The following is a 19,791-nucleotide window of genomic DNA, read 5'->3' on the forward strand; positions in this document are numbered from 1 at the left end:
TATTAGTTTTTGACATATTCCATTATACAGTTTTAAAATTTAGCTTAATATCTGAGTGTTCCTTAGTTTTGGTCTGCTTTTTGTTTTCTCATTTAGTCGACTAAGAAATTAGTTGCCAGGAATGTCCCTAATATTAAGTTACGCAGGACATGCAAATTCATAACCAGTTAAATGAATTAATTTGTGATTGTGTTTTTTTTTCTTGTTGTCACAGATTTTTAAATTCTATTTAAATGTTTAACTATTGTTTTAAGTTATATATTTATTTATTCAGTTATTTATTTAGTATTATTATATATCAATTATGTATTTTTAATTAGTTTTTGTTATGATTATTCGTATTGTTTGTTGCTTATTTCGTTGTTTTTGTTGTTTAAAGATAAAAACAAATATATTCTGTGACAATAAAATAAGGTGTATAAAAATCTTTGTAAGGCTTTGCGTAGTTTTACTTTGAAGGTTCGAAGCGGAAGTTGGTTGCAGTTCGTGTCCGTACCAGCAGCTCATCTCCGGTCCGGATCTGCGGAGACCAGCAGCCGCTTTCAGTCCAGGTAAGGACGGTCTGTGAGCGGCTGTTTGTGCACGTGAAGTGACTCACAGCTGTAGCTCGTGTTTTAAAAACAGCGCGAAGACTTGATGCGAAGCTAAAGCTAACAGCTACAGGACGTTCGGGGAAGGAGGGGTCTGTGTCGTCACACGTTACGTTGTACGTCGTGAACGTGGTGCAGTTTAAAAAGAATGATACAAAGTATCTGTTTATGTTGCTGCTTCTGGTCCTTTGTGGTTTTTGTCATTAAAGTAACTTTGTTGCCAATTTAAAAGGAAATGTCTCCAACTTATTAAAGAAAAAGGTTTAAGAGCTCCATTTCTGCCAAATAACAAGGTTCAAACCAATTGGTTCAAACAGACATATATTTCATATTCCTTTTCTGAGTAAAATATATAAAATATTAAGATATTAGTGAAATGTGACAGATGATAGCTGTTTTTAAAGCTAAGAGAGTTTTCCTTCAGTTTTTTAGTTTTTTGTCCTTCCACCTTAAACGCTGACGATAATATCTATGATGGAAAAAGTACACACACAAAAAGACAAAAAATCATTTCCTGTTGCTTTTATTTTGACATTTTAGATGTTCCTGACCTCCTGACATGAATTGATGTCAGAAAGCACAATGATGTCACAGGTCAGAAGGACGTTTTCGCTTTTAAACCAGCGAGCCTGCTCCTCGTCCTGCTCCAGATCCAGCTCCAGCTTCTTCACAGACTCTGACAGTGCAGGGTTGGTTCTCCAGTCTCACTCCACCGATGTGTACCAGAACCTGGCTCTGGAGGACTGGATTGACGCCAACGTGGACCTGCAGGGGCGTGGTGTCTTGCTGCTATGGAGGAATCGGCCCGCCGTTGTCATCGGGCGCCACCAGAACCCTTGGACCGAGTGCAACCTGCCGGCCATGAGGAGAGCGGGCATCCCTCTGGCTCGCAGGCGGAGCGGCGGTGGGACGGTCTTCCATGACCTGGGCAACCTCAACCTGACCTTCTTCGCCTCCAAGAAGGCGTACGACCGGCAGAGGAACCTGAAGGTGGTCACAGACGCACTGAGGCGCCTCCGGCCTGGACTGGATGTCCAGGCCACCGACAGGTTTGACATCTTACTGAACGGACGATACAAGATCTCAGGTACGAGGCCAGAGGGTGTGAATCAAAGCACAAGAAAGCAAAAAAGGGAAGAAGATTAATTAATTACAGTAGAAATAAAAGACATACAGACTAATTAATGATAAATTATTTTGACACCCCTGGTCTACTGTAATCAAAACTTCATTGGCAGCACCCACTGGTGGTGGCAGGTTTTTAAAAATACAGTAAAGCAATGTGGTTATTACAGTGTAGAGAGCTGGAGGGTCTAAAGTCTTCATGTTTGCCTGATGAGCAATAAATAAAGATTACTGTATGCCTTCATACTTTTTTCAATATCTGTTTTTAAATGTTGTTTTCTTTTCTTTACCTGCTCTCAGACTATTAAACACACCGACTCTGCAGCTGGATGAATAAAAACTAAAAGTGGACCTTTCCATGTTTCTGATTGGTCACATGCTGCTAGCTCTGCCTCTTTCATAGCAAATTCAGAATCCAGAATTGTTACTGTGTTTGTTACAGTTCATGTTTGTTGCCTATTCTGTGTTTATTTTTGTGTAGCTTTGATGTTTACATTCATGTTTCTGTTGTTTACTATGAGTGTTTGTTAGCAGGTCATCATTGTTTACATTGTTTATGTGTTATTTTGTTGTTTACTTTCAGGCACCGCATCCAGACTGAGCAGGAAGTCGTCGTACCATCACTGCACGCTGCTTCATTCTGCCGATCGCTCCACCCTCTCCTCCGTGCTCCGCCCTTCCTGCCCCGGCATCCAAAGCAATGCCACTCCCAGCGTCCCCTCGCCTGTTGCCAACCTCCTAGATCATGCCCCCTCCCTGCAATGGGAGGAGCTCCTGGGCGCTCTGGTCCAGCAGTATAACACAGGTACAGTCTTCCTGCACCCCAAAGGATACGCTCTGTCTGTATGCAAACGTTTCTGCTTCATTTGTTTTTATCTTGTTTCAGAGTTTGACCTCCACTCTGCGTTGACCGTCATAGACCCAACTAATGAGTCCATGTTTCCTGGTGTGGGTGAGATGGAGGTGGAGCTGCGGAGCTGGGACTGGACATTTGGGAAGACGCCTAAGTTCACCATGGAGACGCAGCTGGAGCTGACGAATGAGCAGCCGCCTGCTTGCTGCTCTGCTCGCTTGCAAATGGAGGTGAAGAACGGGCGAATCGAGAGCTGCCACTTGGACATCCCGGTGGACTGGCTCCCTGTGCGGCTGAGCGGCGAGCTAAGCAGTGTGCTGATTGGGGAGAGGTTCTGTCCACATCGAGCCGCCGCTGCCTTCAGCGCACTGATGCGCTCGGAGAGCGGGGCAACGCACACACGACTGCACCGCCTGTGTGACGCCATACTCACTGTGATGGGCTGAGACGAGGCAAACATCAAGCACAAGTTAGATGCTGCCCCCTGCAGGCTGCACACCACATTACAGCCAGTTAAAACCTTAGAAATGGAGATGTCTGTATGTCTGATGGGCAGATCATCTGAGCAATAAACTGATCGATCAATAAAGGAAATGATCGTCACAGCTAAAAGAGGTTTCCCTGGAACAGACATTTACGGACATGAGTTTTCATTTTTTTTACCCTCTCGAGTGAACAGAGCTGCTTTTTCACTTCATTTGAAATGCTTGAAAGGAGCTGCTGTGATTTAGTCACAGCAGCTGTGAAAACTGTTCATGAAAATTCACACAGGTTATTATTATTTTCTGTATTTTATTTGGTAAAATACAAAAACAACTGCAACAAAAATACAAAGACTCATAAGTTATCATCGCCTTCATTTCTCTCATCAGCTAATGGTTTTTTCTTTATAAATGCATAAAACTACATTTGAAAAGGTTTTCATACAGCAAAACAAGATCTACAAGAGGCCTTTTAACATTTAACTTTAACATAACTTTAGTATTTAACATCTAAATATTTAGATGAAAACACAGTTGTTTTAGGAAATTCACAAAAACAATAAATCATACAGTTTTTAAGCACACAAATCAAAACATACAGGTAAAAATGAATTTACTGTAACCTTCTCCTTTAACTTTAATTATTTAATTATTATTATTTTATTAAGTAATTATTAACCAGACAATTTTAAAGGTGGAAACGTTAAACTTAAACTGTAAACTGCAGATTTACAGTTGACCAATCATGCAGAATGTACTGTAAAATAACACTTAACTCTCCCGATAAATGTGCCAGCACTATTATCGTATATATTCATTTTCTTAAATAAATATTTAAATGTAAGTTGATGTGTATACTGTCGGGTAAAAATCAGCCTAAAACACCATATCATTGCATATATTTGAACCAATATCAATTCAAGCACAAAAATATGCTCAGACTTTCAAAATAAAAATCTGTGGGACATAGTCAATAATGATGAAAAGCATGTGGCTGAAGGAAACGAATGCATCATCAATAATACAGTTTTATTGTAAGCTATCAGACCGAAGGCGTACAACGCATGCGCAAAAGTACCGATTCAGCCATGCGTGCTGACCAATGACTGGAGGGGAATATAACAGGAGGTGTCACTCTGACAATTTCTCCGTGAACAGACAGTCACGTGATATCATTATTTAGGAGAGAAGCAGGTATTAAATAAAATAATAAGATAAGCAATGGAAACTGATAACAGATAATAGCGTAATTAAATATTTGTTGTATGGAGAGGAATGGCATTTATACATCACTTTTATTCGCCACTTTAAGTATTTAGACTTCTTGAAATTTTCCAACTTTGATAGTAAAAGTTAATAAAATCATCAACTGTGGAAAATAAGATAAGATAACCTTTATTAGTCCCACACGTGGGAAATTTGTTTTGTCACAGCAGGAAAACCCAAACTCTTGTGGATGTGTCACTAGGGTGACCATATTTTGATTTCCGAAAAAGAGGACACAAGAGGACAAGCCCAGTCATGAAGAACTTACTGTTTGCTTAAAGAAAACTTTAACCTATTTAAACGATGCCTTCTCTATGCTGGTAATAAAGGGTGAAATAAAAAATGTCAACAAGTGCAGTACAAGAGGACGGTTGGTCACCCTAGGACAGGGGTCGGCAACCTGCGGCTCTGGATCCGCATGCGGCTCTTTAGTCCTTATACTGCGGCTCCGCGTGGTTTGGGCAAATTAGAAGTATTTAGCTGAAGTGTATTTTATTTATGTTAGTTCTTTTTAACTCGTAGTTCTAAATTGGAAGATTATTGTGATAAAAAAATTATATTCTATTATTTTTTCATCGCTCAAAATAAGAGTCACACTCGCGGAAGCCGGTATACCCGCCGAAACCCCATGCATTTATCGAGACTTTCAACCCCAGGTAGGCCAATTATGGATCTTCGGATCCACATTATGTCAGCAGCTGTTCTCCACCGTGAACTATGTTAAAGACAAACACCGTTCACGCCTGACAGATGGCAGCTTACAGTCCTGCGTAAACTGACTTCGTATACCCCCGATTTGCGGACTCTGTGCGCAGAGGTTCAGGAGCAGAAGTCCCATTGTAAACAAATCACGGCAGACCCGACGATGTTTCCATGAGCATGCTTTTGAGCATCTCTTTATTGAGCACTTTTCACACACGGTTGCTGTACGCATACAGCCGGCTGTAGCTTTTCAGCTCACAGCCCGACATACACCACCAACAACACAATAGCACAGATAGCGCAGACGTAAAGGCGGCGAGGCATGATTGCGGGTGTCGCTCAGGTGCGTCCGCCTCCCCCTGCAGCGGCGCTTAAACCACGCCCCGCCGCACGCATTAACCAGGTAAAATACATATTTAGGCAGAATTTTGCAAATATTTATTTTTCAGCAGCATAGTGCTTTTTTCCAATTATTTTTTAAGAGTCAGGTCAAGGCTCCAACAGCCCAAAGGCGATATAAGGGTGGCGGCTCACAACAGTTTTTGTTTGCTACATGGATCATTTTAGTTCAGCTGGGTGTCTTTCCTTTTGTTATATTTCTTTAAGAGTTCAAAATGTGTTGATTACATAAATATAATTTAATTTTCTCTGTAGCACTTCATGGATTTCATAAGCAGAACACCTTAGTTGTTCACACAAAGCATAAAGATAAAAAACAATATATACAGTGTTATCTTCATTTTAGATGTCAAAAAGTATTTGCGGCTCCCAGTGTTTTCTTTTGCGTGGAAACCGGGTCCAAATGGCTCTTTGGGTGTAAAAGGTTGCAGACCCCTGCCCTAGGATGTATGGCATTAGAGGTGGAGGAGGAGCGGAGTGGGCCCTCCTCGCGGCCCGTAGGAGATCTTTGCCCGCTGTGAGCCGTCGTGTGCGTCGGCCAACATAGAGGAAAGTAAGCGGAGAACTGCAGCTTCAAGATGGGGAAGAAACAGAAGAAATCCGGAGAGGACAGGTAGGGAGAGCACTGGCTACCGATAAACATCACCGGTCCGCACTGACACCGAGCCCCAATGGGGCTCTCCCGGCCCGTGAACACCCCCAGTCCGGCCCGTTTTCCCGCTGCTTACACTGTTAGCTTAGCGGCTAGCCGTGCTAGCGGATGCTAACCACGAGTCTATGAGGGAGTGAGGCAGCGAAGGTTTAAAGCCTGAATGTGGCTTAAGGAGAATTACAGAACAGCAGGCGGGCTGACACGGGCGAATCCGGGTTACCCTGGGCCTGGGTGGGCCTCCCGCCGCCAGCTGCGGGGCTCACGGGAGCCACATGTGTCCGCGTTAGCCGCCTCAGAGCCGGCTGTTCTCAGAGGCGGCCTGCAGTTGCTGTAACGGAGACACATCACCTGTGAGCAAAGACCTGCTCGGTGACGCAAGCCTGGCTGACTCACCTGAGCCGCTGCGGTCACGGCTATCCCCAGGTACAGCACAGATGTGCTGCTCCTTTATTGACGAGTAAGCTCTAAAACATGATTACAGTAAATATAAACAGAGCAGGCAGGTACAGACACGCCACAGTCTGGGAGCGATCACCTGCTCGTGAAAGGAAGGTTTGATCGGGTTTTGGTACGCTGATGAACCCGATCACCTAATCTTTCATTTATAATCAATATTAATAATACACTAATAATAGTCGAGAGGCTTCAAACTGGTTTTAACCCTCCACGGACACCGTTTCGCTCGTGAAACGCTCTGATCAGATAAAAAGGCTCAGGGACGCAAACTCACACTAATTAGCTGAAATTAACATTTAACTTAAATATAGATATAACAGGAGTGATGATACAAACACTGACGTCACAGAGAGAGTATGAAACTCCTGCCAGATGTTGGGCTTTAATATTATTGTTTTCTGTGAGTTAAAGCTTATTGGGATAGTAATGCAGTTTCTAGCAAAAACTTACATTAGATTCATTTGTAGTTTCTTGTCTGCTGATTTTTACTGTCTGTTTGTGTTTTTGAACTTACACTTCTCGTTACACCTTTTCAGGTTTTATGTTTATTTTTTGTGTCGTTTTATTTTTTTGTGTTTCATCTTTGTTTATGACTCTTTACTCGCTATTTGTGCACGTTACCATTATTTTTTTTATACTTCATTTTTTTCTATTTTTTCCTTAAAGTTTCCTGTCATAACTTTTTCCATTTTTTTCTTCATTCTTGAGGAGGGGTTTTTGTTGCTTTTTAAACTTTGCATTTAACGTTTGGTTGCTTTGTATTTTTGTTTCCTTTTTTTGTACTTTTTTGTGTCATTTGTGCATCTTTTTCTGCACAGTGTCTCTTTACGAACTCACTTCTAAGGTTTTCCCTCACAACATATTAACAGTCCCTGTGTGCAGCTTTTTTTGAGGCCTACTCGGTAATCCAAATGTGCCTCCAGCTCACTTTGTAGATGAATTTAAACTTTGAAAGTTTGATCTAAAATGCCAGAAAATCTCAGATGTAATTGATAAATCAGCGGTTTGTTTTTGCCATACTTCATCTTGAGTCTTGGTTTCACAGAGCAGATTAGATGCCTTCCTTTGTGAGTCTGAAACCAGATGATATTTGATTTACAGTGACGTGAGGGAACGTAATCCGTGGTTACAGCACTGCTGTCCCGCTGTGCTCGCTGTGCCTCAGAGGGCTGATGGGAAATGAAAGGAAGTGAGGAGTCAGCAGCTCTTCACATTCACATTCTTCTGGCACAAAGAGAAACAGAGTCTGACTCGGTCTCCTCTCGCAGCCCGTGTTCTCAGTGTCTGACCAGGTTTTAGTCGGGTGTCACTCTCATACTCTGATCGACTGTTTTTCGAATCTGTGCTCAGTGCCAAAGATGACATCGACGCTCTGGCGGCGGAGATCGAAGGAGCCGGAGCTTCCAAAGAGCCAAAGGGAAAGAAGAAGAAGAAAGCAGGGAAGAAAGAGGACTTCGAGTGAGACATTCTTCTTTCAGATAGTTTTTATTTTAATCAAGTTTATTGCTTTGAAATTTCCTAAAGCAGTTTTTTTTACTCCTCTTGCAGTGAGGACGACATCATGAAGGAGCTCGAGGAGTTATCGCTCGAGACCACAGGAGGAAAGGGGAAGGTAAACGCATCCGAGGGGCACTTCAGCTCAAAAATGATTTTTTAGTCAGAGACATTGAAAATTTGTTCTTATACAAAGAATCTCTCTGTGTGCAGAAAACAGACATCACAGAAGAAGTGGAGAGTTTCGAGCCTCCTAAACCGGAGAAGAAGAAGACCAGAAAGGGAAAGAAGGGCGGAGCTAGCCCCGAAGATGAGGAGGGTGATGATGCTGAAGGCCATGTTGATGGAGAAAGGAACGGCGAACAAAAGGAGAAGAAGAAGGTGAAATAATGAACATAAACCTCATATCATAGAAATAAGAGCGCAGACTCTTAGAAGTGTCTAAATTTCTATTCTTTGCTCCTCCAGGCACCACCTCCTACTCCTGCATCAGAATCCGACGATGACAGCAGTTCTCAGTCTCGCCTGAAGACCAAAGGAGGAACGAAAGGAGGCAAAAAACCTTCAGTGTCCGACGAGGAGGAGGACCAGGACCAGGACAAAGGTATGAGGAAAGGAGAAGGAGGCAGCGTTGGAAAGGATGACTCTGAAGACGACGAGGAGTTCACCTCCAGGAGAGACAAGAAGAAGAAGAAAGGGAAGCCTTTGAAGGCCGAGAGCGAGGACGAGGAGGAGCAGCAAGAGGACGATGGCGGCTTCAAAATCAAGACAGCGGCACAGAAGAAAGCAGAGAAGAAGGAGAGGGAGAGGAAAAAGAAGGAGGAGGAGAGGATGAAGCAGAAGAAGCAGAAGGAGAAGGAGGGCAGCGTGGAGCCAAAGAAAGAGCCAGAGAAGACGGAGTCCGCGCCTCAGCAGAATGCGCCTCCTGCAGCAGTGTTGGAAGAACAGGAAGGGGCAGAGCCAGCAGCAGAGGGTAAATTATTATCAGGAAAAACAAGAAATTGTGCGATGCCATTCAGTGTGACGTGTTTCTTCTCCTTCTGCAGAGGAGCCGGAGGGCGACAAAAAGAAGAAAGACAAGAAGAAGAAGAAAGGAGAGAAAGACAAGGATGAGGACAAGAAGAAGAAGGGACCTAGCAAGGCCACAGTGAAGGCCATGCAGGAGGCCCTGGCCAAGATGAAGGAGGTGGGGCATTGTGGGAGACGTAGTCATGGACATCATGATGTGATGGGTGCTTGATATCTGAGAATGATTAAACTGTTTTTGCAGGAGGAGGAGCGAGCCAAGAAAGAGGAGGAGGAGCGGCAGAGGAGGCTGGAGGAGCTGGAGAAGGAGAGGCTGGAAAAGGTAAAACACAAAGCTCCACCACCTCCTTCTGGTTCTTCTTCACTTTTGTCTTTCCTGTCGTCTCATCGCTAATCGCTGTGGCATCGGTTTTGCTGCCCTTGTAGGAGCGCCTGGAGCAGGAGCGCAAGGAGAAGAAGAAGCAGAAGGAGAAGGAGAGGAAGGAGCGCCTGAAGAAGGAGGGGAAGCTGCTGACGAAGGCCCAGAAGGAAGCTCGAGCTCGTGCTGAGGCCACGCTCATGTTGCTGCAGGCTCAGGGTGGGTGCTATGAGCAGGAGAGACTGGAAGGGGCGCTAAGGAGGGTTACAGAAGTATAATGCAGTCATTCCAGTACAGTCAGCGCTGTACAGCTAATATGATTCTGTGTGTGCAGGTGTTGATGTGCCATCCAGAGACAAAGAGGTGCAAAAGAAGAAGCCTGTTTATAGTGACAAGAGGAGGAAGAAGCCCGCCACCCAGACTGCTGAAGGTACAGCCGTGCTGCTCGCACCAGCCGAGAGACTCTACAGTCCTCCTGCTGGCCATATAATAAAAATAGCTTTGTCATTCCCCTTCCCAGAAACATCAGAAGTGACCTCGCCGACTTCAGAGACTCCAGAGCCAGTTGCAATGGAAACAGAGCCTGAGGCACCACCTGCAGAACCAGGTAAGAGCTGCAGGTGTGAAGTGGAGGTATCAAGGTATGTTTTATTGCACTGATCAGAAGTTAACTTGTCTCTGTTCTGTCTCTGTGTTTAGAGGTGAAACCAGATGCTGCTGTAGATAACTGGGAGGCCATTGCCAGTGACGAGGAGAAAGGTGAGAGCCTTGGTCACCTGAAATGATTAGATTCTTTCCTCTGTTTTCATATCTAATAAAGAAGGAAAATAAACACTGCAGGGAAAAAGACAGTTTCACCACCAGTCAGAGGGTCGGTGGTTCGATTCCCAGCCTTTTTAGTTTAAATATCCGTGGCAGGATATACTGAAGTCCAAACAGCAGCTCTAGCATGTGTGACTGTTGGCTTTGAGGGAACTAAATTCTTTATATGTTGCTTTTATTTCATGAATAAAAAGAAAGGAAAATGGGGCTCAGCAGGACACGACGAGAAGCAGGTACTGAATCTGTGCTGTCCAGGCAAATGCTTGTTTTAGTACCCAAAAGGCATGGCTTAGATTTGTGCTTGTTTTAGTACCAACTAGGCATGTCCCATATGTGTTTCTTAAACATCAAAGTAGGTCTAAGCTTGGTGTGTGTTAGGTGTGCCCTTTTGGTATCACAAAAGCATGTGCAAGCTGTTTTATAGTATGGATTAGGCATGTGTTAAATATGTAATGTTTTTCGGCAGCAAAAATGGTCGTACTAAAACAGGATTTTTTGGTAGAGACTTAGTATCCCCCCTTTTACTAGTGTGTGTGTGTGTGTGTGTGTGTGTGTGAATTTTCTTTTGGAAAGGCTAGACTAATTGTGTGTTGTTTTTTTGGGGGGGGTTTCCTACTTATGGCTAGACTAAGCCTGTGGTGTTTTGGTACTGAATAGACTTGGAGAGAATAGTGTATACTTTTATCAGCACTTACTGATTGAGGTCTTTCTGCTCTTTACCAACTAACCAAGTACTGTTGTTTGGTACTGATTAAACTAAGGATGTACTTTTATTGGTACAAGCTAGCCTTCTTTATTTTTTTGTTTGTTTGTTTTTAGGTAGACTGAGAGTTCTTTTGTTTTTATGCACCAGGCTTGTTGGACTTAAGACTTTCAATATCAAAAACATATGGGCAAGGCCTGTGTTTTTTTTTGGCGGGGGGGGGGGGTTGCTGGCATTGACCAGTCACGTGATTGTACGGCTCGGTCTGTTTCACTATGACAACATTCATTTTAGACAAACATGTTAAACTTAAGACAAAACCGAACTTAACCGTTAAATGTTATAGCAGTAGAAATTAAAACTTCCATCTGTCACCTTTCAGAGCTGAAAAAAGTCCACATTGAGGTGAAGGAGGACATCGCTGCTCCTCCTCAGCCTGCCGCTAGTGAGGATGAAGAGGAGGAGGAAGAAGAGGATGAAGATGATGATGACGAGGAGGAAGATGAAGACGATGAGGACAGTGAGGAAGAAGCTGAAGTGGAGAAGCCAACGGTTGCAAGCCAGGGTAAGAGGAGGGCGCCGAGCGAGGATGAAAGCAGCGAGAGCGAGGACGATGATGGCAGGACGAAAGAGGAGCGACTGTACGACCGCGCCAAGAGGAGGATAGAGGTGAGAGACACTGCAAAATCAGGGGGAGTGAGAGGATCTCTCTTTATAACCATTTCTGACTGATGGGTTCTGTTTGTCTCCTTAGAAACGCAAAATGGAGAACCTGAAGAACATTGACTTGGAAACGCTGAGGGCACCAGTGGTGTGTGTGCTCGGACACGTCGACACCGGCAAGACCAAGATCCTGGACAAGGTGACGTTTACTCTCTGCTTACAGAATTTTTACCAACTGTTACTGACGATACAACGTTTACTTATTGTTGTTTGTTCTTGTTGTTTGATCTTGTTGTTTGATCTTGTTGTTTGTTCTTGTTGTTTGCGTGCAGCTCCGACACACCCACGTTCAGGATGGCGAGGCCGGAGGAATCACTCAGCAGATCGGAGCCACAAACGTTCCGAAGGAGACCATCGAGGAGCAGACAAAGATGGTTAAAAATGTATGCCATCTCACTCTGAACAATGAATAAACTGTGTTTATGGTTACTGTGTATTAACCTCTGGGATGTTTGTGCAGTTCAACAAAGAAAGCATCAAAATCCCTGGCATGCTGATCATCGACACACCTGGACACGAGTCCTTTAGGTAACGCCCGTCTCTCCTGACTTGCCTGTCTCACTCACTTGTATCTGTCTGTCGCTAACTGATCTCTCTCTCTCTGCAGTAACCTGAGGAACAGAGGCAGTTCACTGTGCGACATCGCCATCCTGGTGGTGGACATCATGCACGGCTTGGAGCCTCAGACGCTCGAGTCCATCAACCTGCTGAAGGAGAAGAAGTGTCCCTTCATCGTTGCCCTCAACAAGGTCTGCCAGCTCCACGACATCAGTCTCACCTCCTTCTTCTTCTTCTCTTGCAAATTTTCTAAAATTTTATTTTTTATTTGTTTTTTTGCCATTACCAGATCGACCGCCTCTACGACTGGAAGAAGAGTCCAGAAACCGATGTCGTGGCTACACTAAAGAAGCAGAAGAAGAACACAAAAGACGAGTTTGACGAAAGAACTAAGGCCATCATTGTGGAGTTCGCACAACAGGTGTTGATCACTACATCTTAATTTATCAGCCAATCACAGCACAACAATGAGAAATACTTATTCATTATGGTTATTGTGCCATTTATTTCCATTCAGTTCCAGATGAGGACAGTCTAATAGCAAATTTTTCTAATGTTTCATTAAAGAGCGTGAGTTAGACAAGAAAATACATACTATACATAGTATGTATTTTGTATTTATGTGTATACTGTATATAATATATACTTATAATTAAATATAATCAAAATGTTTTTAAAATGGGTAAAACAAAGATTTTTACTGTGTTTATTCAACAAAATAAGTTTCTCAGCAAGTTTTATTATATTATAAAGTCTCCCTAAAAAGTTTTGAACCTGCATTATATAGTAATCTTTTTCACAGTCTGAAAGGAACAGCATGATGATAAGACTGGATGATAACATTTTGTAGTTTAGGGCACCCAGCATTGAGGCTTGAGGAACACCAAAGACGGCATCAAGCTCACTTTCCCTGAACTTTGTTTTCCGTGTGGTGTTTGTCCTCAGGGTCTTAACGCCGCCTTGTTTTATGAGAATAAGGACCCCCGTACATTTGTATCGTTGGTTCCTACCTCAGCCCACAGTGGTGATGGTATGGGAAACCTCATCGCCCTGTTGGTCGAGCTCACCCAAACAATGTTGGCCCGGCGGTTAGCGCACTGTGACGAGCTGCGAGCTCAGGTCATGGAGGTGAGTTCAATTTTATCTGTTCTCTCTACTTTTTCCATTCCTCCACCATCCAGACACAAACTCCATGTGATCTTTGTGTGTTTAGGTAAAAGCGCTGCCCGGGATGGGAACAACGATAGATGTCATCCTGATTAACGGTCGTCTGCGGGAAGGAGAGACCATCATCGTACCAGGGGTGGAAGGGCCCATCGTCACGCAGATCAGGGGGTTGTTGCTGCCACCTCCACTGAAGGAACTCAGAGTGAAGGTAAACATGTCTTAAATTTTGTTAGAGCGGCTTTTAAACATGCATCTGGCAAAGATGTAGCGGGAAGATTTTGTACTATAATGGCTCTGAGTTAAAGTACTTATGGTCTTTAAAGCAGTCAGTTCAACAAAATGACGTACTTGTATCTGTTTCATGCAGCTTCCCTCACGTGTATATGAGGGAGGTGCGCGAAGTGACTGTAGTCAATTATTGAGCAGATAACGATTTCTTTGTGTGACACTTTCCTAGACAAAGTGCTTTACATTAAAAGCATTAAAAAAGGAATTTAAGTAACATAGTCAACATTTAAAAAAAATAAAAAAATAAGGAAAAATGTCGGCTTTAGAAAGATTTGTGGTTCGACTGAGTCATTTTTATGAAGGGCCTACTTTGTCCTTATTTGATTTATTCCTCAGATTTATGACTTTTTATTTTTATTTCTTTGTTTTCATTGACCAGTACAAACCATGAGCAGGATGTGGATTCCTTTCTTGCTTTAATTTAATCCAGTAAACACTCTAGTAACCCTGCTGATACAGGTTCACTGCCACTACAGCTAATGTATGATGATGGGGCTCCCTCTGCTGGCACTTTATAGACTTGTTTCTCCTCATTTGTTCAGTCTACTTTGTGTGATTATTTTTCATATTTGATGTAAAACTAAACACACAAAAAATTGTTTGGCGTTCATAAAAGATTTTTCTTTAAAACTAAAAACAAAACTTAAGGCTGATTTTAAAAACGTCATCCTGAACTGTGGGAAACTTTTCTCTGACAAACAGCTCCGGACAAAATGTACAGACTAATACTAAATAAAATTGCACACAATAATAGGTGTTATATTTTCCTCTAAATCTAAAAGAGTGAGGAATGAGAAGAATTTAAAAGCACATCATTTTATAAAATTCAAAGTAAAGTGAGCTATATGGTGAGTTTTACTAACAGGGGCCACATTAACATGCAAAATGCACACTTTTGTTATGAGTTGGTTTGGAATGACTGCATACACATATATCATATGTCAGATTAGGTCACACAGTCTTTGCCTTTACTGCAGAAGACCAACCATACACACTGTTGTTGTTTTTCCGAGTGTATCACATGCCACCTATTCAAGGCTTGTTCATCTAAATCAACCTGCAGCCTTTGTTTTCCTGTCAGAAATAAGACTGTGCTTTAAATCTCACATTGAGAGTTAATGATGTTGAGACTGGCCAGAAATCACTTTTAATTATTTATTTAAACAAAAAATTAAAGAGAACAAAGAAAAACAAGAGTGGCCAAAACACAAATGCATTTTTTTCAGCATAAACATGTCTTTTTGACATTTGTCTAAAAAAACCATGACAAGTCATTACTGTGTTCTGCAATCCAAAAAGTCGTCCTGGTTTTAATTGTTTTCACACTTCATTGTTCTTATTAATGTTTTTAAGCACTCGGGTTTACTAAACTCAGCATGAGGGACTATGTGTGAAGAAACAAGATCAATCTTTAGTGGTGGTGAATGATGGAGAAAGTGCACTTCATCATTAAACATGAGCTCACTTCTACTCATAGGCTACGTCCACACAAGCCCGGATAGATTTGAAAACGGCGTTTTCGTCTGAAAACGCTCAGCGTCCACACTAACATTTTCAGTCGTTTTCACAGAGTTGTGCGTCCACATTGAAACAGCCGAAAACGCTTACGTTCCAGTACTGCGCATGCGTGAAGCGCAAGAAGATTCAACCTGACTCATTTCTGTCTGCTGTTTGTTTACTTTCTGGCTCTTTGAAACGTCGCGGCAAAACGAAAAGCACCGAGTTTTTTTAAATGGACTAACAATGAGGTGGAGTTGTTGCTGTGAGTAACACAAAACTACAAAATTGCAAAAGCGAGTGGGAATTAAAGAATTTGAAGAAAAGCTATCTGGAGCATGTACAAACTCATGTTAACCTTTAATAGGGCTGTCAAAACTGAGAGCAAACAAAACAACTGCTGTATAATGCCCTCCGCTATCTTAGTTTAATTGGTCACATGACTAAAATGTGTCATCGTTTTCGAAAAGGCTCCGGATTCGCCGTCCACACTGCGACGCAAAAACAGCATTTTCAAATGTATCCGCTTTGGAGAGCGTTTTCAAAATGCAGCGTTTTCCTTGACCCAAAATGCCGTCTCAGTGTGGACGGGAGGCCAAAACGGAGAGAAAAAGATGCGTTTTCAAACGGAAACGTATTAGTGTGGACATTGCCATAGTCTCTGCTTTTTGGGCTTGACTTCAAAAATGTATCGACTGTGGTTGACGTGTTGATTGGTTGTTGTGTGCAGAACCAGTACGAGAAGCACAAGGAGGTGTCGACGTCTCAGGGTGTGAAGATTCTGGGGAAAGACTTGGAGAAGGCGTTGGCGGGGCTCCCCCTGCTGGTGGCTCACAAGGACGACGAGATCCCCGTCCTAAGGGTAACAGTGCTTTTCCCTTTAGTCTAAGTTAAACTCCAAGACAAGGAGTCTGTGAAGGTTCTCAGTCATCCAGGTCATCGTAGTCAAAGGAGTTTGCAAAGAAAAGCGCACCTTGGCGCATGTGATTAGAGGATCACCAGGGGGTCCTTTGTCCCTCTTTGGGGGGATACTCCCACTGGGTTTAAATCTGGGACTCTCGGCCATTTGACCTTAGAACTGAAGAAGCTTCTCGGATGAGAGGTGAAACGTCTTCAAGCAACTTAAAGAAGTCCAGACGCTTTTCTTTGCAAACTCCTTTGACTCCAAGACAAGGACTGAACTGGTCCTGTAAGACTCCCAGGTTTCTTACATGTACTTGTTTTCAGGATGAACTGGTGCGAGAGCTTAAGCAGACTCTGAGCTCCATCAAACTCGAGGAGAAAGGTGTTTACGTCCAGGCATCAACGCTGGGATCGCTGGAGGCTCTGCTTGAGTTCCTGCGGACATCCAAAGTCCCTGTAAGTACCTGACAGTACGGCTGAGAGCTCTTATTTTGAAAAACTACAGGAAGTAGAAACTAACAGTCCTTGACCTTTGAACTCTGTGTGCGTGTCCCTGCAGTACGCTGGCATTAACATTGGCCCAGTTCATAAGAAGGATGTGATGAAGGCGTCAACCATGTTGGAGCACGACCCGCAGTACGTCACAGTATAAACACACACTCAACCAAAATGAACACAAAAGCAATAAATATTTACATATTTACAAATAGTTTATTCATTTCATAATAAGTATAAATAAAGTTAGTGCACAACATTAGAATCTGCACCCCCAAATATCTTGTTAATTTTAATAAAAAAAAATTTGGGACAACTATTAAAATATTTTATGACACCCCCCCAAAAAAAAAAAATCTGAATACATTTCACAGACATCATTGTATCTCTGTTGAAATTAGTACTAGTGGAGCACTGGTCTAGAACCTGTAGATGTGACAGATGTTTTGGGGGGTTGGTGTTGGCAGGTACGCGGTGATCCTGGCCTTCGATGTGAAGGTGGAGCGGGAGAGTCAGGAGATGGCTGACACTCTGGGAGTTCGCATCTTCTCTGCTGAAATCATCTACCACCTATTTGATGCTTTCACCAAGTACAGAGAAGACTACAAGAAGGCCAAACAGGACGAGTTTAGGTAAGAAAAGCTCACGTTTGCGTTAATTGTTTAGATTTCTTTGGGTATTTTTGACTTTTTATTGACTGGAATAACAAACAACATACTATAACATAGTAATAAACTCTAATTAAATAGTTGATGGAGACTCCAAAAGGCTTTTATTTGTCCAGATTTGGAACCACTACAGCTAATAAGTCTTTTTTGTATATATGCAAATGATGATGTCCTTTCACAGAATAACGTGGTTCTGTTTAACTAACCCTGTTGTTTTTAATTATCTATAATACATTTGTAGATGATTCTATTTGTTATTATTGGTTGTAAAAGTCAGTTTATATGCAGATGACGCTCTGATTTATTTTGACATTCTTCCAGCGTGCCACTGCAAAATGGAGCACATCAGTGTGATAATTAGGCTTCAGTAACCATGTGACTGTGATTGATTAATTTTACTTAAGGGTTGTTCGAGGGTTAATGTGTTTTTTATCTGTATCGTCAGGCATGTTGCCGTGTTCCCAGTGAAGCTGCGAGTTCTTCCTCAGTTCATCTTTAACTCCCGAGATCCCATCGTGATGGGGGTCACAGTGGAGGCTGGAGTCCTGAAACAGGGGACGCCCCTCTGCGTCCCCAGCAAAGCGGTAAGACCCGCTTACAGTCGCTGTGGCTGTTTGTGTGAATTATAAATTGAGCTGTAAACTAACTCTCTTTGTGTTCACATGTCAGTTTGTGGACATCGGTGTGGTCACCAGCATTGAGATAAATCATAAGCCCGTTGACACTGCCAAGAAGGGCCAGGAGATCTGCATCAAGATTGAGCCAATCCCGGGAGAGTCGCCAAAGATGTACGGGCGCCATTTTGAAGCCACAGACATCATCGTCAGCAAGGTGAGGACACACCCTTAGAGGAGGAACAGAAGAACGTTAGACGAGAGGCTTCACAAAAATCACAATTACCGTGAACACTGCTGTTCACTCCACCGCTAAAAGGTCGATTTCAGTCAGTGTCCAGGTAGCAGTGTTAGGAACAGGAGACAGAAAAGCAAGGAAGAAATAAAGAGCCTAAATAAGAGGAAAGAAGGAGAGGAAGGGTAAGAATATCTTCGTGTCTTTCGAGTTAGTCAGGCCAAGAATTTCATGTAGTTTTTCTGTGTTCTGTAGAACAAAAGCAGAGACGTCCAGACAGTGAAGTAAAACCTGGTGCTGCTTTTCAACTGTGTTTAAACTAGTTTTACATTGTGTTCACTTTAATTCCTCTTTGGTTTTACTGTCAAAAAATGGTTGTAGCAGCAGGCTGCTAATAGAGGCAAAGTTAAATGTGGCCTCAGGGCTTTTAGAGCAAAGAATGAAAGGCTGTTTCTGGTTCACTTTAACGACCTCTTTGGTTTTGTTTCAGATCACACGGGCGTCAATCGACGCTCTGAAGAACTGGTTCAGAGACGAGATGCAGAAATCTGATTGGCAGTTGATCATGGAGCTGAAGAAGACCTTTGAGATCATCTGAGGGACCTGAACTACAAAAACACACTCTCGCTCTTCCTCCATTAGACGACAAGACAGCGGCGGCGACCAACGGAGGGAAAAAGAGAATAAATTGAAAAGAAAAAAAAAAAAGCAGATAAAAGACGTGACAGTGTTTTTCTGTGAGAAACGAACAGTTTTTTCCACTGTTGTAAACAGTGATAGTTTAGACATAATTCACACACACACGCACACACTCAGTATTCCAACGTGCCTGTTCTTCAGCATCAACGTTTTTGTTTTTTTTCCTTCTTGTTGTCCGCTCTGATTTGTGGCTGCTGCTTCGTATCCCAGGCTCCGCCCCTTCTTACCCAGACTGAGGCTCATGAGGCTGATGTGCTACCTGAACAGGTGCATTATGGGATTGTGCTGTGCAGCACCAGGGCTCAAAAGGGAAACAGTTTTTCTGTTTCTTCTTTCAGCATCAGTGAGGACGACGTCGACTTTACAGACATTGAAGAGTTGACTTTCTCTTTGCTGTCCTGCTCGGCGGCCATGTTGGGAGGCCAGGGTGGCGTGGGATGATGGGGTGAATGACAGATTTTAAACTGTTTTTGCTGCAACTGCTGATGTAATAAATTCCCATGATTCTGACGAAACATGCAGAGTTTTCGGTTCATGTGTGCCACAAACACTAAAGATACAAATCTGTCAATATGGAAGTCTGCTGATGCCAAAATAAAGTAATTAAAATAATTATTAGAGTTAAAAATACTGTTGTTTCCTTTCAAAATTATCTGGTATTGTTTGCAGAAAATTCTTAATATAAGCGTACAAGTTTGGTACGTGGGACTTTTCTGATCTCATATGTGCATGCTACATGAAATAGTATATTCTAACTAATGGTTAAGAAGTTGCATGAAAGGCTGGTGTACATCTTGCTTCAATGGTCTTTATCTTGGACGCTTAATTAGTACCAGTGGTGTCGTAATTAACTCAGTGCTAGCTAACTAAAAGCAGCTGATCTTTATCAGGTATTGAAATTATCGTTGCACTGTTTTGTGTTTTATGTGTGATTGTTTTCACTGTAGATGGTGACTTATTAGCCTCACAAGTGGTCAGAGGATTGAATGGTTGAAAATATTTTCAAACTTGTGCTG

General features: G+C 42.7%; 2 protein-coding genes across 4 annotated transcripts; both read left to right on the plus strand.

Moving 5' to 3' along the window:
- Nucleotides 1-446: 446 nt before the first annotated feature.
- On the plus strand, nucleotides 447-3,488 carry lipt1 (lipoyltransferase 1). 2 transcript variants are annotated; one of them, XM_005462881.4, is made up of 4 exons: nucleotides 447-551; nucleotides 1,131-1,677; nucleotides 2,299-2,520; nucleotides 2,602-3,488. In XM_005462881.4, exons 2-4 carry the CDS (start codon nucleotides 1,158-1,160, stop codon nucleotides 3,012-3,014), a joined length of 1,155 nt encoding a protein of 384 aa, XP_005462938.1. In that variant the 5' UTR covers nucleotides 447-551; nucleotides 1,131-1,157; the 3' UTR covers nucleotides 3,015-3,488. The 2 variants fall into 2 exon arrangements, with proteins under 2 accessions (XP_005462938.1, XP_003458000.2); XM_003457952.5 differs by lacking the exon at nucleotides 447-551 and adding an exon at nucleotides 558-706.
- A 2,371-nt stretch (nucleotides 3,489-5,859) lies between these two features.
- On the plus strand, nucleotides 5,860-19,290 carry eif5b (eukaryotic translation initiation factor 5B). 2 transcript variants are annotated; one of them, XM_005462879.3, is made up of 27 exons: nucleotides 5,860-6,030; nucleotides 7,876-7,983; nucleotides 8,074-8,137; nucleotides 8,233-8,400; nucleotides 8,488-8,992; nucleotides 9,066-9,205; nucleotides 9,290-9,367; nucleotides 9,472-9,622; nucleotides 9,738-9,833; nucleotides 9,924-10,010; nucleotides 10,103-10,162; nucleotides 10,420-10,458; nucleotides 11,311-11,597; nucleotides 11,683-11,790; nucleotides 11,924-12,034; nucleotides 12,112-12,179; nucleotides 12,259-12,400; nucleotides 12,499-12,630; nucleotides 13,155-13,337; nucleotides 13,423-13,584; nucleotides 15,892-16,023; nucleotides 16,389-16,520; nucleotides 16,624-16,700; nucleotides 17,027-17,191; nucleotides 17,673-17,811; nucleotides 17,897-18,058; nucleotides 18,567-19,290. In XM_005462879.3, the coding sequence occupies exons 1-27, from the start codon at nucleotides 5,996-5,998 to the stop codon at nucleotides 18,672-18,674; spliced, it is 3,639 nt and encodes a 1,212-aa protein (XP_005462936.1). In that variant the 5' UTR covers nucleotides 5,860-5,995; the 3' UTR covers nucleotides 18,675-19,290. The 2 variants fall into 2 exon arrangements, with proteins under 2 accessions (XP_005462936.1, XP_005462937.1); XM_005462880.3 differs by lacking the exon at nucleotides 10,420-10,458.
- Nucleotides 19,291-19,791: the final 501 nt, after the last annotated feature.

Source organism: Oreochromis niloticus, linkage group LG23 (assembly GCF_001858045.2).
Source record: "Oreochromis niloticus isolate F11D_XX linkage group LG23, O_niloticus_UMD_NMBU, whole genome shotgun sequence".
Lineage (NCBI taxonomy): Eukaryota > Metazoa > Chordata > Actinopteri > Cichliformes > Cichlidae > Oreochromis > Oreochromis niloticus.

Bases quoted from the DNA above. Each gene is read 5' to 3' on its own strand.
- lipt1 (XM_005462881.4), top strand. From the start codon at position 1,158: ATGTCAGAAAGCACAATGATGTCACAGGTCAGAAGGACGTTTTCGCTT. The intron at 1,678-2,298 runs GTACGAGGCCAG...GTTTACTTTCAG, and splicing joins CGGACGATACAAGATCTCAG to GCACCGCATCCAGACTGAGC. The intron at 2,521-2,601 runs GTACAGTCTTCC...ATCTTGTTTCAG, and splicing joins GGTCCAGCAGTATAACACAG to AGTTTGACCTCCACTCTGCG.
- eif5b (XM_005462879.3), top strand. From the start codon at position 5,996: ATGGGGAAGAAACAGAAGAAATCCGGAGAGGACAG. The intron at 7,984-8,073 runs GTGAGACATTCT...CTCCTCTTGCAG, and splicing joins GGGAAGAAAGAGGACTTCGA to TGAGGACGACATCATGAAGG. The intron at 9,206-9,289 runs GTGGGGCATTGT...CTGTTTTTGCAG, and splicing joins CCCTGGCCAAGATGAAGGAG to GAGGAGGAGCGAGCCAAGAA.